Here is a 15,274-nt window from a genome sequence, read left to right on the forward strand (position 1 = left end):
ACTATCAGTCTGTCTATAGAGAATTAACTCAACAACACTACTTTTTTGATCTAGAAAAGACAAAAAACTAAATCCTCCATCATGCGGTAGGTGAGGGCGCCGTGACTCCTTCCCAGCCACTCCTCAAAGAGGGGACTTACTGCCACTATAGTATGTATAGTACCCTTTCTTAAGAACCCTCTAACACACTTTCATTGCATTTTCACGCCTGTCACTCTTCCGCCACAGACCAACGGCATTGTGTCCGCCTCTAATGTGGACGCCTCAACGTGACCACGACCTCTCTGCCAAGAGCGAATCGTCAGAGAAGAAGAACGGCTTTAACGTACCTTCCCCATGAATCCGGTGGCTCCTGTGATGAGGATGGAGCGTCCCGCGTAGAAGCGCGGCAGCAGGGGCTCGGCGGGGCCCGGGGATACCGGCCGCGGGACCATCGTGGCTGGAAATATACACCATTTTGTACAATATAGTAATGTACCTATAGATAGTAATGTATAATAATGGCGTCGACGGCCGATTTCGGCCACGGCGGCTGTTCTCATACCTATTTAAAGAAGATAAGCCAACTGCGCAGCACATATTATAGTGCACGAGGATTTGCGCAGATACAAGTGCACTTACTATTCCTTCACTCTCATCGACGATGGGATAGCAATCCGAAATTCGTCTGTAGCTTTACCAACCTAATAAATAATCTGTCTACAAAATGCCTTCTTCAACCTGATTTCTTTTTCTACCAAATAAATGTTTTATTATTTAAATTCGAACCTACAGAGAAAGCCTTCTATTTATCGGAGCTAAAAAGCGGGATATAACATTGTTATCAAGGAAACTAAATTATTTATATACAATTCTTTTATTTCTATTAATTTATACCTAGGTGCAACCTTGGAGTATCAAATTCCGGAACAAGCATTGACATTACGCTCATTTGATTTAATACAAAGTTGTAAGTTAATGTTAATATTATAATACATAACAATATGATAATGTATAATGCAATACGAACTCTTTGACATAGACAATGTTCTAGTAATTATAATTTATTAAAATCTTCCGCATTCATAAATGTTTTTTTTTTTTAATAAAGGTTCTCAGTCGATGCAGGGTTGAAAAATGTCTTTGTTGCATCTGACAACACAGTAAAAAAGAAAAACGATTTATTAGATGCAAAATGATGCACACAAACTGACATTTACATAAGAATTTTCGATATTAAAAACAAATCATTAAAATAAATATTTTATTTAAACAAAACCGACTTCTAGAATCTATACTTTATTTTTTTAATTATCAATGTTTTGAATGTCAGTTTTATTTTTTTGTTCTGGAAGACATAAGTCGCACTCTTACTTAAATCCGCAGAAAATGGCTAGTAGTTAATATAGATAAATAAACATAGTAATACGTACTTTACTAACAGGGTCTTATGTAGGTACACAGCTACTTAAAGATCTCGTTAACAAACAAAACTGCATCTTAGAAACCTCTCGAGCATTCTTCACGGTACGCCCATAAGTGGAACTCAAAAGACCATCCTTGCGAACAAGGTTGCTTCGTGCACACAACGAGAGTAGGTACCCGCAGACTACCTACTTTTAGTCGGCCGACAGTTTGTTTTGGGCTTACATCGGTAAATGTCGGTCCTGCGCCTGATCTCTCTCCGGTGGTGTCGGATTGTCGTCCCATCGCGCGCAGAGAGTGAAGGAATAGTGAATGCATCTGTGTCCAAGCAAATGTGCCTGCACTATAATATGTCCTGCGTAGCTGGCTGATCTTCTTGTATGAGAACAGCTGCCGTAGCTGATAATCGGCTAGGAGGACATCATAGTACTCATTGCACAAGCTAATAAATTGCTTACCATCATCGGACGGAATGATATTTTTATTTGAATCGCTCAACTGTTGGTCGACTGTTTAGTCTGCAGTATGCAACAAGTATTGTAAATAAGTAATGTTATTTGTTTCCAGTATTATGGAAATATAGTGACCATGGTTATTTGTACTATATTGTAGCTGTTTACTCCACAAATAAGGTTTTACTCATGTTTATGCAGAATCGAGTAAGAAACGTCAAATTTGTGTTTATAGCACTATTTCAAGGTATTTTTCGGATGGCACGTTAAACTGTAGGTCCCGGCTGTCATTGAACATCCTTGGTACTTGTAGTAAGAAGCCAGTAAGTCTGACACCATTCTAACCAAGGGGTATTGGGTTGCCCGGGTAACTGGGTAGAGGAGGTCAGATAGGCAGTCGCTCCTTGTAAAGCACTAGTACTCAGCTGCATCCGGTTAGACTGGAAGCCGACGTCAACATAGTTGGGCAAAAGGCTCGGAGGATGATGATGAATACGACCTACTTATCTTTTATGAGTGCTTATGTATTTAAGTATAAGAAATGGCGACATAAACTACTAGGCGACAAACATTAAAGTCCTCGTAAAATCTAAATGGGTTATTGTTGTCACTAAATAATGTTCTGTTGGTCTTTACTATTCAAATGTTAGTGACTTGCTATTTCGACATCAGTCTCATTAGGTAGGTACTATCCCACTGTGAATCACAAAATGTTTTGTAGTACCGGGATATAATAAATAGCGTATAGTTATCGGCACGAGTCTTGAGCTCTGACCTACATCTGCGCAGAAGTGATTTATTAGCAAAGAACCAATCCCGAGTGACGGCTATGACGCGATGCACTGCGGGCCAATCACCGCTTTAGCCCGCCCCCGCGCCTCACTTCATACCACAAAAGGGACCCAATAAATTACTTCTGCGCAGGTGAAGGTCAGAGCTCAAGATTGTGCCGATAAATATGATACTCGAGAAGAGTGTAGCTTCTTGAAATCTTAAGGGTATAATTTAGGCGATCACCAAAAATATTTTTAAGACTCTAGGCTGAGGCACCAAATAAAATAAACAACTCCAAAAAAAAAATTGACTTTATTAAAAGGGCACTAAAGTATATAATATTATGATCCAAAAAAAATAAAATAACATCAGAAAAATCGCAAATCTCGCACAAATATTATTTTTGGTTCCCAAATTGGATTAATGGTCACCAAATTCTATCCAACTAAAAGATTAATATTACTACCAAAATCAAAGTTAGTGACGAAAACGAATCGCTGCAAAACCGACTCCACGTAGTCTGGTCTGCCCTACCCCTAGAGTGTAATTCAAAACCGCGTAGGCGCAGAGGGGCGAGGCGGCCTGCGAGCTGAGGCGCAGGTAGTTTAGGAGCCGAAGCTGCGGTGGTGAGCGTGAAAACCATCTGCGACGATAAGCTCGCATGGGACCGCCGGTGCCCCGTAGTGCCGGAGCCGTGACAGAAGCCATGTTTGCTGCATGTTGCGTGCTTACATTTTACTACTGAGTTACACACAAATTCATGTAACAATAAATAAGCGACGTACGTTTGGGAACCCCAGTATATTAATTGGTATTTGGGAAATATTCTAGCGATCGTTAGCTTTTTTAGTCTAACAAAAATGACCAAATTAGGAGTTATGGTATTACATAATTGGTAACATCTAAGTAGTGACAATATATAATATTTGGTCTAAAGTGTATTTTAAAGGCGTCCATATATTTTTTTAGTAGTCAATAATACGAAAAAATGGTTTTACCTAATAATATTTTTGGAAACGTTATTTGGTGACCATTTATCCATTTTGGTAACCGTTTAGAATTTTTTTGGTAGTAAAATAGGTACTTTTTTGGGTGGTGTTTAAACACAAGCCAAATCTTAATTTGACCCACTTCCTGGTCTTCGATTAGGATAAAATATTTTTTTAGAAGTAAATATTCATATATATGCGATGCCGGGTCGTGTGACTAGTTAACATACAGTTATGCAAAATCCAGATGTTTCTAGATATCCGTCGTGTTTATTACATATTACAGGTTATCATACGTAAATGCTAATCTAATCTCGAATGACCAATTAATTAATTTATGACAAAAAACATAACATATTGACCTTTTATTCCGGACAATGTCAATGACATATCTTAGTTTTATCCACATATTTGTGCCAGATCTATAGATACTAATATTATAAAGCTTTAGTTTGCTTGAACGCGCTAATTTCAGGAAGTATTGGTCCGATTTGAAAATTTCTATGTTAGATAGCCTATTTATTGAGTAAGGCTATAGGCTACTTTTTAACCGGGTTTATGTTGAAGTTCCGTGCTGATTTGTGAAAGTTTCTAAAACCCACAAAGCGCTTTCGTCCCGCCCCGGGAATCGAACCCTAGTACACAGCAGTCATGCTATTCGACTACTACACAAACATATCAAAAGCCATAAACTTTGAAGTGCTTATGTATTTTAAGTTAGCCAAAGTATGAGTCAACGCGCCTCGTTCGATGGACTGCTCAAATATTGACAGAACGCCTTGTGTTAAACACAGGTCTGTTATTCTATAATAACTTTATGACTGTAAGAATGATAGAGGATGAGTACTTTACGTTGAACCCTCTACTAGATTATAAGCTAGGTACTCTAAAAAATAAAAATAAAACGCGACTTCTGTTATCTATACTATAGAGATAGATAGAATATATTAAATGGCGGTAACCCACTATATAGCTCTCTCTTAACTCTAACTGCAATTCTAATTTTAATGAATAAATAAAGAAAAATAACTAGAATCTATCTAACCTAACTGGATGCAGCTGAGTACCATTGTGCCACAAGGAGCGACCGCCCTATCTGACCTCATCAACCCAGTTAGGTACCCGGGCAACCCAATACCCCTTGGTTAGACTGGTGTCAGACTTACTGGCTTCTGACTACCCGTAACGACTGCCTAGGATGGTCAATGACAGCCGGGACCTGACTACGTCGAGTAGTTATAACTATTATAGCTAGAACATCGCACGACCACTCCGGACATTGCTCACCAAAGTCACTGTCGAACAAACATCGGGGTGTCAATAGGATGGTCAATATTTGTGTACTGACATGACATATGACGTCGCTGCTTGTCCGAGTTCATTGCGAACTCGAGATCTCTCCACAATACACATTTGAAGGTTGATTTATTAAAATTATTTTTATCGTGAAAGGTTATTAGAAAAGAGTACCTAAGTATTTATTTATGATTAATATGCATGAAGCATGCATCTTATTTTTATTAATAGGTATGTTATTTACATGTGACCTGATGAAGTGATGATGTGGTCGAAGGTGTAGTGTACTTGACTCGAAGTAACCTATTGACTCTTAGCTTGAAGACAATATCCTTTCCTCTTTCAAACGAATAACGATTGGTTAAATTTGATGTTTAACATTCGATTTGAGGGAAATCTTATCGATCGCGGTAATAATATGCCTAAAAGCAATTTTTGATGTCTATCTACATACTCCTTGGTCACGACATCACACGTGTCCGGCTGGACCGATTAAGGTCAGAGGAAATCACAGGTTAGGTAGCTTAGACCTGGGAGAAGGACTAAGGATGGTTTTTGTAACCTACCGCAGTCGGGACACTGGTGAAACCGCGGGAAAACGGCTAGTACATAATAATCATTAGTTTTCATCCATAGTTAGCAATAGTTTAGCACAGAACCGGGGATTGTCCTTGGGTACATTTCTATAGTGTATAGGTACAGGGATAATCGTCGGTTTTGTGTCACCATTTCATTAAAGTTGTCTCATAAGGTTGGCTTCGGCCCCACGTTCGCCTCACAAAAATCCGGGACTCTACAGTCCCGTGGTCTGGTAGGGTAGAGAATTTCCTGCCTAGTCTTGTTCCTGGTAGGATATAGACATACTGTATTAGTATGTTACAGTCAGCTTTCAACCATTTAGTTAGTGTCTGCCACTATCATAAACTATGAACAACTTAAACAGTTTAGAACGATTAGCTTGTCGTTTCACACATTTGTGATATTTTCTGTGTACCTATAAGGAAGTTTGAAATTCCTAGCGTCGCCAATTATCGCTAATTAACGTCGTACAGAAGAAATCTCGATAAATGACAAAATTGACATCTTATAGTCTGACCGTGTTTAGTCCAGATCTATGACACCGTCTCTTTTGTGCAATTGACAGCTTTAGCTTAGTTTTTTAAGGATACATACAGATTCACTGACAGTAGGGCTGCCATCTCGAATTTCGCCAAACCCGGACAAACATATAAAAAACCCCGGACATTTGGCGTAAATCGCATTTCTTCCCCGGACGAGTCCGATTTTTTTAAACAAAACAATTAAGACCTAATTTTTATACCATTTACTTAAATTCAATGACGTGCTTCCTGACATGAAAAGTCAGGGCTGTCTCTAGCTCATGTACCTAGTGGTATTGAAAGATTGTGACTTGAGAGTACTTCGAAGGTCATAAATAAGAAAGCTCATATGGAAACAAGGACAAAATATAAACTGAACTTGTATAAAAAAATGTGAAGAAGTCGCGAGCGGATTGAGCGCAAAATGTTTTGACTATTGGGGGGATATTACAGTAGCTAAACGTAAAAAAAAATACAGTGCCGCTAAGAAGTACATAAGCCGCGAGCGAAGCGAGCGCGAATATTTTTGAGTTTTGGGACATAAAAGTACCTAAACAAGTCAGAGCTTAGCGAGTAAGATTTTTTTTGTTTGTTTGAGGACTCTCAAATTAAATTCGGAATTAATCACAAATGAAAAGAAACCGTGATTGGATCGATTGTTATATGGAGAACTCAAAAAGTAAACGCAGAATAAGTTAGAAAGAAAGAAAAACCTCGAGCGTAGCGAGCGCATTTTTCTTTTTCTTCGACCCCTTCTGCCCTTTTGCTTGTCATTTGTAATTTTACAAGGCAAGCAATCTCACGTATATTATGTTTTCAACTCGTAGTTGATGAAGGCGAGGCAGGGTAGGAATGGTGGATTTAACTATTGTTATTGAAAACCCTGTTTGACTTCTTATCCTCTCAAATCGAGTGATCGTCCTCTGAAATCTGCTGGCCATAGGCCTGTATGGCGTTGGCGCTCTGCGGTGCCTCTGAGCCCGTTCGAGTTATTCGCATACCTAGCACCATAGATAAAGACAGCCCTGTGAAAAATGTCCGGGTTTTCCCCGGACACTTCTTGAAACCCCGCCCGGACGGCCCCCGGACGCCTCCAAACGAGGACAAATCCGGGGAAACCCGGTTGGATGGCAGCCCTAACTGACAGCAACTGTCAAATGCACTTAAAAAACATGCGAAAAAACCGTATCTAACTTCAGAATTGCATTTGCATACATTTGTTCTTATTGCCCTGGTTGCAATTTTATTTGTCGGCGCAATATGCAATCGGAAATCGCTTTGTGGGTTTTAGAATCTTTCACAAAATAGTCTGGAAGTTGTCGGTGTTACACCCCCGTGCCTGAGAGGGCACGTGTCGCCGGCGTCCCCGAATGCTACTCAGTAGCAGTCGTTGTTACAATTCCACGTCAGAGGCCATCAGGTGGATTTGAGAAAACTCTGACAACTGGCTTGCTAGGTGATGCATCAGGTAAGACTGGAAGCCGACCCCAGCATAGTTGGGAAAAGGCTTCTGAGATGGTTTTATATAATCATTCCTCGTGCGTCTTTTACCGAACTTTTTCTAAGCACTTCCTAGCGTAGGTGTCGACAAATAAGAGAGGTAACATATCGAATGATAATTGCTTTGTTTTGTTACCATAGACAAGCGACCGCGCGCCTAAAACTTGTATTGACGTCATTCACGTCAAGACGTCATGACGAGTTTTATTGACTGTTCTCTTGAAAATAGGAAGGTGTACAGATGAACATAATATTTATGTTGCTTATTAATGAGTTTCAGAATGTTTTTTACATGAGGAGGAAAGAAAATGTGAAATCTTCGTTAGGTATTTTAACAATGGAGGTACCTATTTGAAAAGTTACCTATTTAATAAGTAACTTAATTAGCCTATTTATCGAAGAATGTAAGGCTATCTGTTATCCAGGTGCGCGAAAACATGGGTTGAAGCTATTAGGTACCTACATCTTGTCTATAGATACTAATATCGTAAAGAGGAAAACTTTGTTTGATTGTTTGTTTGGTTGTAATGGATAAAGTCAAAAACTACTGGACCGATTTTAAATATTCTTTCACCATTAAAAAGCTATGTTATCTGCGAGCGACATAGGCTATATTTTATCCCAGTGCAGGCAGTAGTTCCCACGGGACGCGGGTGAACCGCGGGTAAATGAGTTACTAAACTATGTATGTGCATGTAACTTGGTTTCATAATGAAGGCAAAACAAGCAATTTTTTAAGTCTGGTCCAAAATTCCAAATATCTTAGTAAAAAAATTAGAAATTTGCATAAAATTGTTTTCGCTAAAACCTGAGCATCAATTAAGTTGTAATATGAATAATTGTTTTGGCCGTGAAAATAACATTTTAGTAAAGTATAAAAAACTTTGAATTGTAAAGTTCTGATGTTATGAATAGCATAATGTTTTCTTTTGATGTAAACAGCAGTAAGCATTTTACATCAAACCTGTTTTATAAATACCAAAAATCAAGAACTTAAAGAAATTTTTTTAGTAAAAAGACAAAATAATGTTACACCAAGTTGCAATATTTTAGGGCAAGTTTCAAAACTCCGTAAATAATACAGTAAAGAAAAAAAAGTAGTAGTAGTAATAAAAAATAAAAATGTAAAAATCTAATTATTTATATGCTATTTACATGCATATTGCTTAAGGTTTTTAATACAATAACCTAATTAGTTATAACAACCAACAAGCACAATATCGTTTGTACTTCATATATTTTTAGATATTTATGATTTTTGGTCCTTTTTCTTTTTTTTATAGTCAGACTGTTTATTCCCAAAATATTTACATTAATTAAAAATAAAGTAAAAATTTTAATTGTACTCATTACACAAATAAATTCTGATTGATGAGTAAGTATTTGAAGGTTAGCTTTGATGTATAAGAACGTTGCCCGGGATTATAACTGGGTTGAGGAGGCCAGTTAGGCAGACGCTCCTTGTGGCACACTGGTACTCAGCTGCATCTTGTTAGACTGGAAGTCAACACCAACATAGTTGGGAAAAGGTTCGAGAGATGATGACTTACAATTAATTGAAAATGCAATGACATTGAATTCGATTTATTAAAAAGAAACACTAAAAGAATGTTACGTAAGACATTTTTATATAATAACTTTTGAAAAGATTCATCAAGGTTGTATTTGAATCGCAATTGACTTTTTAACTTTTTATTATATATCACTATTTTTGAGTGCTTACAATATATACGAAATGGCCTTCTTCTGAGAGCGATGGGTGAAGTACCTATTAAAAACATAAATATTAATGCAATTATTTTGAAGGTGAAATATTAAATATTTTTGCATGTGAGTCCTATTTATTGCTTCCGAGTGGAATCATATTTTTACGTAACAAAATTGGTAGCTTGATTGCTGATTCAAATTCATAAAACGTCATCATCATCTGCCTAGCCGTTTCCCAACTATGTTGATATCGGCTTTCAGTCTAACCGGATGCAGCTGAGTACCAGTGTGCCACAAGGAGCGACTGCCTATTTGACCTCCTCAACCCAGTTACCCGGGCAACACAATACCCCTTGTTAAGTAAGACTGTGTTGCCAGACTTTCTGGCTACTGACTAAATACTCGTAAGGACTACCTAAAATGTGTAGGTATGTGTCAGCTGGGACATTATGTCATTTCCGAGGCAAGGACTGACTTAATTAAAAAGCCAATTTTCCGGCCGGGGCTGCGGGATTGTTGCGGCGCTGGTACATAAAGGGCTTAAGAAGGAACATGGTGGAGTTTAGTCAGTAAGAGTCTGACACTCCCGAGCGCTGCACCCACAGCGGGAGCCGTCATTTGATGATTTCCCATAAAAAAAACGGACAAAATACGCCAAAATGTACAGATGACAGCCGGGGCCCTATGTTATTTCCGAGGCAAGGTCTAACTTAATTATCAGGCTCATTTTCCGGTGAACCAGTGCATCTGCTACTTATCCACGAGCCACGGCTCATCAGAAGGTCAAGGACATATTTCCGTTAAAAATTGCAGATGATATTAATATAAGTCTTTATGATAGCACGTATTTATAATTGTTAATTGTTTTACAACGATTAAAGCCATTGTGTTACAAGCTCAGGGTCGCGGGTTCGATACCCGGTGTGGTAACGAAGCTGTAATACTAAGATATATTATATTGTAATAATGTTGTAACGTGTACGATTCCCTTTCTAAAAATGTTAATGGATGCAGAGTGTTTTTTTCGTGTTAGATTCGTTTTAGAGTGAACTGCCCACTAAATAGTTGGCTGACAGTTGACCAATTTTGCAAAAATATATTTTAATGAAAATCTTGATGCTTGTGCATTGCATGATACCTTGCTGCACTGCATGTGCATATGCATGAAAATAGTACAAGTCCAAGCTTCGATTCATTGTCTCGCGGAATTAACGCTAGATACATAATATTTTTCCTAACATTTTATGTCACGGATTTCCGCAGTGACGCCTGATTCAATAATTTATCGAAAATCTTGATTCAAATCAAAGTTTTCATTCCGTCTGATACCGGCTAAATACCCGGTCTTTGTAATGTGCGTACCATTCATCTTCATAATGACTTATGAGCCCAACCAAACTATCGGCCGACTAAAAGTTTGCAGTCTGCGCGTACGTAAGTGTCGTTTTGTATGTAATGCGAAATGTTGTAACTACGTTTTTTGGTCTTTTACTATGAAGATGGTAGCTATAAAAATATAATGTCACTAATTTAAGCTAATGTTCTAAACGTGACAGTTTTGATGTACTTATGTATGTTGTTTTTCAGAGCAAAAACAAATGTAGGGATTTTGATGAAAAAAAGTAGTAAGTAGGTTGTTAATTATTCTGATTTCTGAATAAATTGCGTGGAGGTTTTTCGAAGCAAAAACTACTGAACATCCTTTCAAAAACAACTGAACGGATTTTGATGAAAAAAAGTAGTAGGTACCTAATAGGTTGTTTTTTATTCTGAATAGAATGCGAGATGTAGTTCCATCTAAACCGGGTGAAACCGCTTTAATTAGTATAAAGTACTTTGTTATTATTATTTACAGATATAACGTGCTAACACATAAATAAATAGATCTTTGAGAATTTTTCAACGGACTTCCCAAAATGAAGTAGGCAAAATTAACCATGTCAATAGTTATTTTTACCTTTCAGTGTTTTATGAAGTCTGTCAGTTTTGTTTTTCTAAAACTCGTAATAGTTTTTCACGCATCCGGATAAATAAATTGTCGGTGTGGAATGATTCAAGTTATGATAAAACAAAATAGTTATGTATGTATAATTTTAATCTAATCAGCGATTATACTGTGAAATCGTTTATAATTTTTAATGGAAAAGAGTTTTTGCGTAAATTAGTTTAAACTGGTTTGTAAAGGCACTTATTAGGAATTGCTCTACCAATATTAATTTGAAGTAAACAACAGAAATCAATCATTTTAGAGTTATTATGTCAATAAAATTTTATTTGCGACTGTATATAGGTACCTCCAGATAAATAGCTTAATGGTACGTAATTACGTGGCGCAGAAAATTCTAGTCCAGGAATTATATAAATAAGACCTATCTTTACACAATAACAAAAACTGAAAAAGCTGCAACTGGCATTACTTACGCGTTTACTTGGGTACTTATTTTATTATCTAAACTGACCACACAAAACATCTTTTTTTTCAAATAATTAAATACCTACGCAGATCATTAACTATCTAATATTCACAGTAAAAAATGTATATTATTAGAAAAAGAAAATAACTTACCAAAAAAAATTAAATCTCCAAAAAAGATTAAAAAAAAAACACAAATATCGATTTAACACAATTTACAAAAAAAAACTTTTTATTTTTTATTTTTCTACAATTCCTTAATTTCAAAAAATAACGTGTAAAATAAATAACACAGGTTAAGATAGAGGTGCGTCACGTATGGTCACTAATGTTTGACTGACGATAGAACGCAGGACGGTGATGCTACCTGCGCAAGAGTTGATTTCGGTACTCAATAGCAGACGCAATGCTTAAGTACCTAGTGGAATTTGTAACTTATTGTTTTTATTTTTAGATGCCTTTCAGTCTTTTTTATTTTATTTCTGTGTTTTTTACTAATATAATGAAGAGGACACATTTTTTTTTAGTTGTTTTTTTACTTGGCTAAGAAAGTACTGAACCGATTTGAAAAATTCTTTCACTGTTAGAAAGCTACACTCTTCCTGAGTAACTTAGGCTATTATTTTATCCTGGTACGAACAGTAGTTGTCAGTGTTTCGTGTATAAAAAATCTTGTGTTAAAATAAAATTAAAAGAAAAATATAATCTTTAAGTAAATGATTAACATTTTACACACACTTACAGTAATTGTTAAAATATTCTAATCCAAACTAATATTATAAATGCGAAAGTAACTCTGTCTGTCTGTCTGTCTGTCTGTCTGTCTTTCTGTCTGTCTGTCTGTCTTTTCTTCACGCCTAAACTACTGAACCGATTTGTGTGAAATTTGGTACAGACATAGTTTGAAACTTGAGAAAGGACATAGGATAGTTTTTATTACAAAAAAAATAAAAAATAAATTATTCCGGACATATAGCGCCATCTATTGGTCAAATCAAAAATCTGCTGGTAGTCACTATTCCACGCGAACGAAGTTGCGGGCAAAAGCTAGTTACAAAATAAAATATGTTACTACAAATTATATTTTAATCTTAGTGTTTATTTTTTTATAAATTAATACTTAAAAAACATCACCTCTTGGGTACGTTCCCAGTCAACAGCGATGGGGATGAATTTTGTAACGCTTTTTAGTTCTTTTTTTTTGTTTTTTCAAGGATAGTTTTTTACCTTTAGTGTAAATATGTAAATATCTTTGATTAAATGAAATAAACACTACATTAATTCTCAAAAAAAAAACGTGTATATTTTTTGCTGTTTTCAAGCTGCCCCATTTTTGTGGCACTCCACTGTAATAACCGACAGTACTTACAATGATTATTAAATATTATATAGTTATAATAACTGAATACAGCACATTTAAGGTACTCTAAATACCTCGATAATTTGTTTGTCTGTCCTTGGACTCACAATTTTAATTATTAACAACAAAAATAATATAGGTACATATAGGTACATTTTTATAGCACTCGCTGTTACTGCGGTTTCACCCGCGTCCCGAGGGAACTACTGCCCGTACCAGGATAAAATATAGCCTAGGTATGCTACTCGGGAAAAGTGTAGCTTTCCATCAGTGAAAGAATGTTTCAAATCAGTTCAGAAGTTTCGGAGCATTTAAGGAAAAAAAACAAACAAAAAAAATCGTCTTTAGTACATTGATATACCTATGTAGATTTGTATAGATAATCCTAGTAAGAGTAGTAAGCAATCATATGATATGAATATCTGAGAACGTTCGTATGTATGTATGTGTCATATGTGTATGTTAGTTACTCTTTCTCGAAAACTGCTGGATGGATTTGAACATTAGGAACAGTTCTATTTACATAAATCTAATCTCTAAAAGTGAACGTGTGAGACCTTGACCAGATGTTATAAATAGTATTTATCTCTTTACAAGCCTAACAGTTAAGTAATAATCATATTTATCTATTTTACACTAGCTTCCGCCCGCGGTTTCACCTATATTAAGTAACTAGCTTTTGCCCGCGACTTCGTTCGCGTGGAATAGTGACTTCCGACAGATTTTTGGTTTGACCAATAGATGGCGTTGTACGTCCGAAATATTTTCTTTATTTTTTGTAAAAAAAATATCCTATTTTTAACACGTTTATATTATTGTTTTCTTATAATTAGCTTCACTTGTAACTATGTATGTAAGAAAATCTTGGAATCTTAATGTGACCCACTTCCCGGTCTTCGATTAGGATGAAATTTTGCACACGCTCTGAGTTCTGATGACAATAATAAGTAGCTAAGAAACGTCATTACAAATCCAATATGGCGGCCAACCCAAGAGCGGGCAGTCTATTTGGAATCCACCCCCATGATCATCCTCCGAGCCTTTTTTTCTCCAACTATGTTGGGGTCGGCTTCCAGTCTATCCGGATGCAGCTGAGTACCAGTGTGCCACAAGGAGCGACTACCTATCTGACCTTCTCAACACAGTTACCCACTTACAGATATGAGTATCAAATAAAAGGGTTTCTTTCAACGTGACTCGGCCTCACAGTGAAGCGGTGTCGTTCAGAAAAACTGGGCTGAAAATTCGCCAGTGTGAAAATTCTGTATTTCGATTTTCTGTATTTTTGTATTTTTCTGTATTATTGTCCGAAGATTTTTTAAGATATGAGACGAATATTGCAGCTATTAATAAAATAAAGAGACCTTTTGACAACCAAATAAGTAATGTATTGCTTCACGGTTAATCCCACAACTTAAAAAATACAATAAGTACCTAAGTATAACATGAGTTTATTATTTCGAAAGATGTTATCTTATCGACTGATTTGACCCACAGCGGCTAAAATTGGAACTCTGAAGTTACTTCAAAATGATTTTGGATTAAGTTAAGTACCTTATCTTTGTTTTTCTAAAAATAGCCTTTTGTATAGAAGTGCAAAAAATAGGCTTTGTGGTCGCCACTTAAGTATCTTACGTAGGTAAGCTTAGATAATGTAACCAACAGGAGTCACTAATGCTGTGATTTACCCCTCTGTCATATAAGGTGCTTTAATATTACCTGCCGACTTGAATAGTACCTACCCTAGGTACTATTGCGATAAATAATTGATTATTTGTCTTTTTTTTTTTCATACAAAAACAAATATGTATAAACTTGACTTAATTTATTAGTTTAAAACCATCCAGTAGAGTTGCGCGTTGCCACTCTTGCAGAACAGATAGAAAGAGATAGCAGTTGCTTTCATTGATGAAGAAGCGACACTACCCGCGTAATTTGTGAACCACGTTATGCAGAGTAGAGCCGACTAGAGCCAATGTTAATTTAACTTGTTTAATGTCTCAAATCGAATTGACTGTTCCGGGGAACGAAATTTCTTCACTATTGTATTCTATAAACGCAATACTTCCCCTATTCAATTCCTGGCAGGTAATATTAAAGCACCTTATATTTTTATTTATTCATCCATTTATTTCAGGCGCAATTTATTATGTCACTTCGGTAAATGGGTTGAGGAGGTTAGTTAGGGATCACACAATCATTGGTGATTGTGTTTCGGATGGCACGTTAAGAGCGTGTACGTCAACCGCGCGCCATTTGGCCTCAAATGGTACTTTTCA

At 36.5% G+C, this 15,274-nt stretch overlaps 1 protein-coding gene across 3 annotated transcripts in view; it reads right to left on the bottom strand.

Moving 5' to 3' along the window:
• LOC110383045 (putative fatty acyl-CoA reductase CG5065) overlaps positions 1-15,274 on the bottom strand; it is a 53,813-nt gene that overhangs the window by 16,166 nt on the left and 22,373 nt on the right. For 2 of the 3 annotated variants that reach the window (XM_064042492.1, XM_064042490.1), the window contains exon 2: positions 330-439. In XM_064042492.1, coding sequence (XP_063898562.1) covers positions 330-434 — 105 coding nt within the window. In that variant the 5' untranslated portion in view covers positions 435-439. Of the gene's footprint in view, positions 1-329; positions 440-11,788; positions 11,974-15,274 lie in introns of those variants that run through there. The other variant, XM_064042491.1, reaches the window with a different exon arrangement.

Source organism: Helicoverpa armigera, chromosome 29 (genome assembly GCF_030705265.1).
Source record: "Helicoverpa armigera isolate CAAS_96S chromosome 29, ASM3070526v1, whole genome shotgun sequence".
Classification (NCBI taxonomy): domain Eukaryota; kingdom Metazoa; phylum Arthropoda; class Insecta; order Lepidoptera; family Noctuidae; genus Helicoverpa; species Helicoverpa armigera.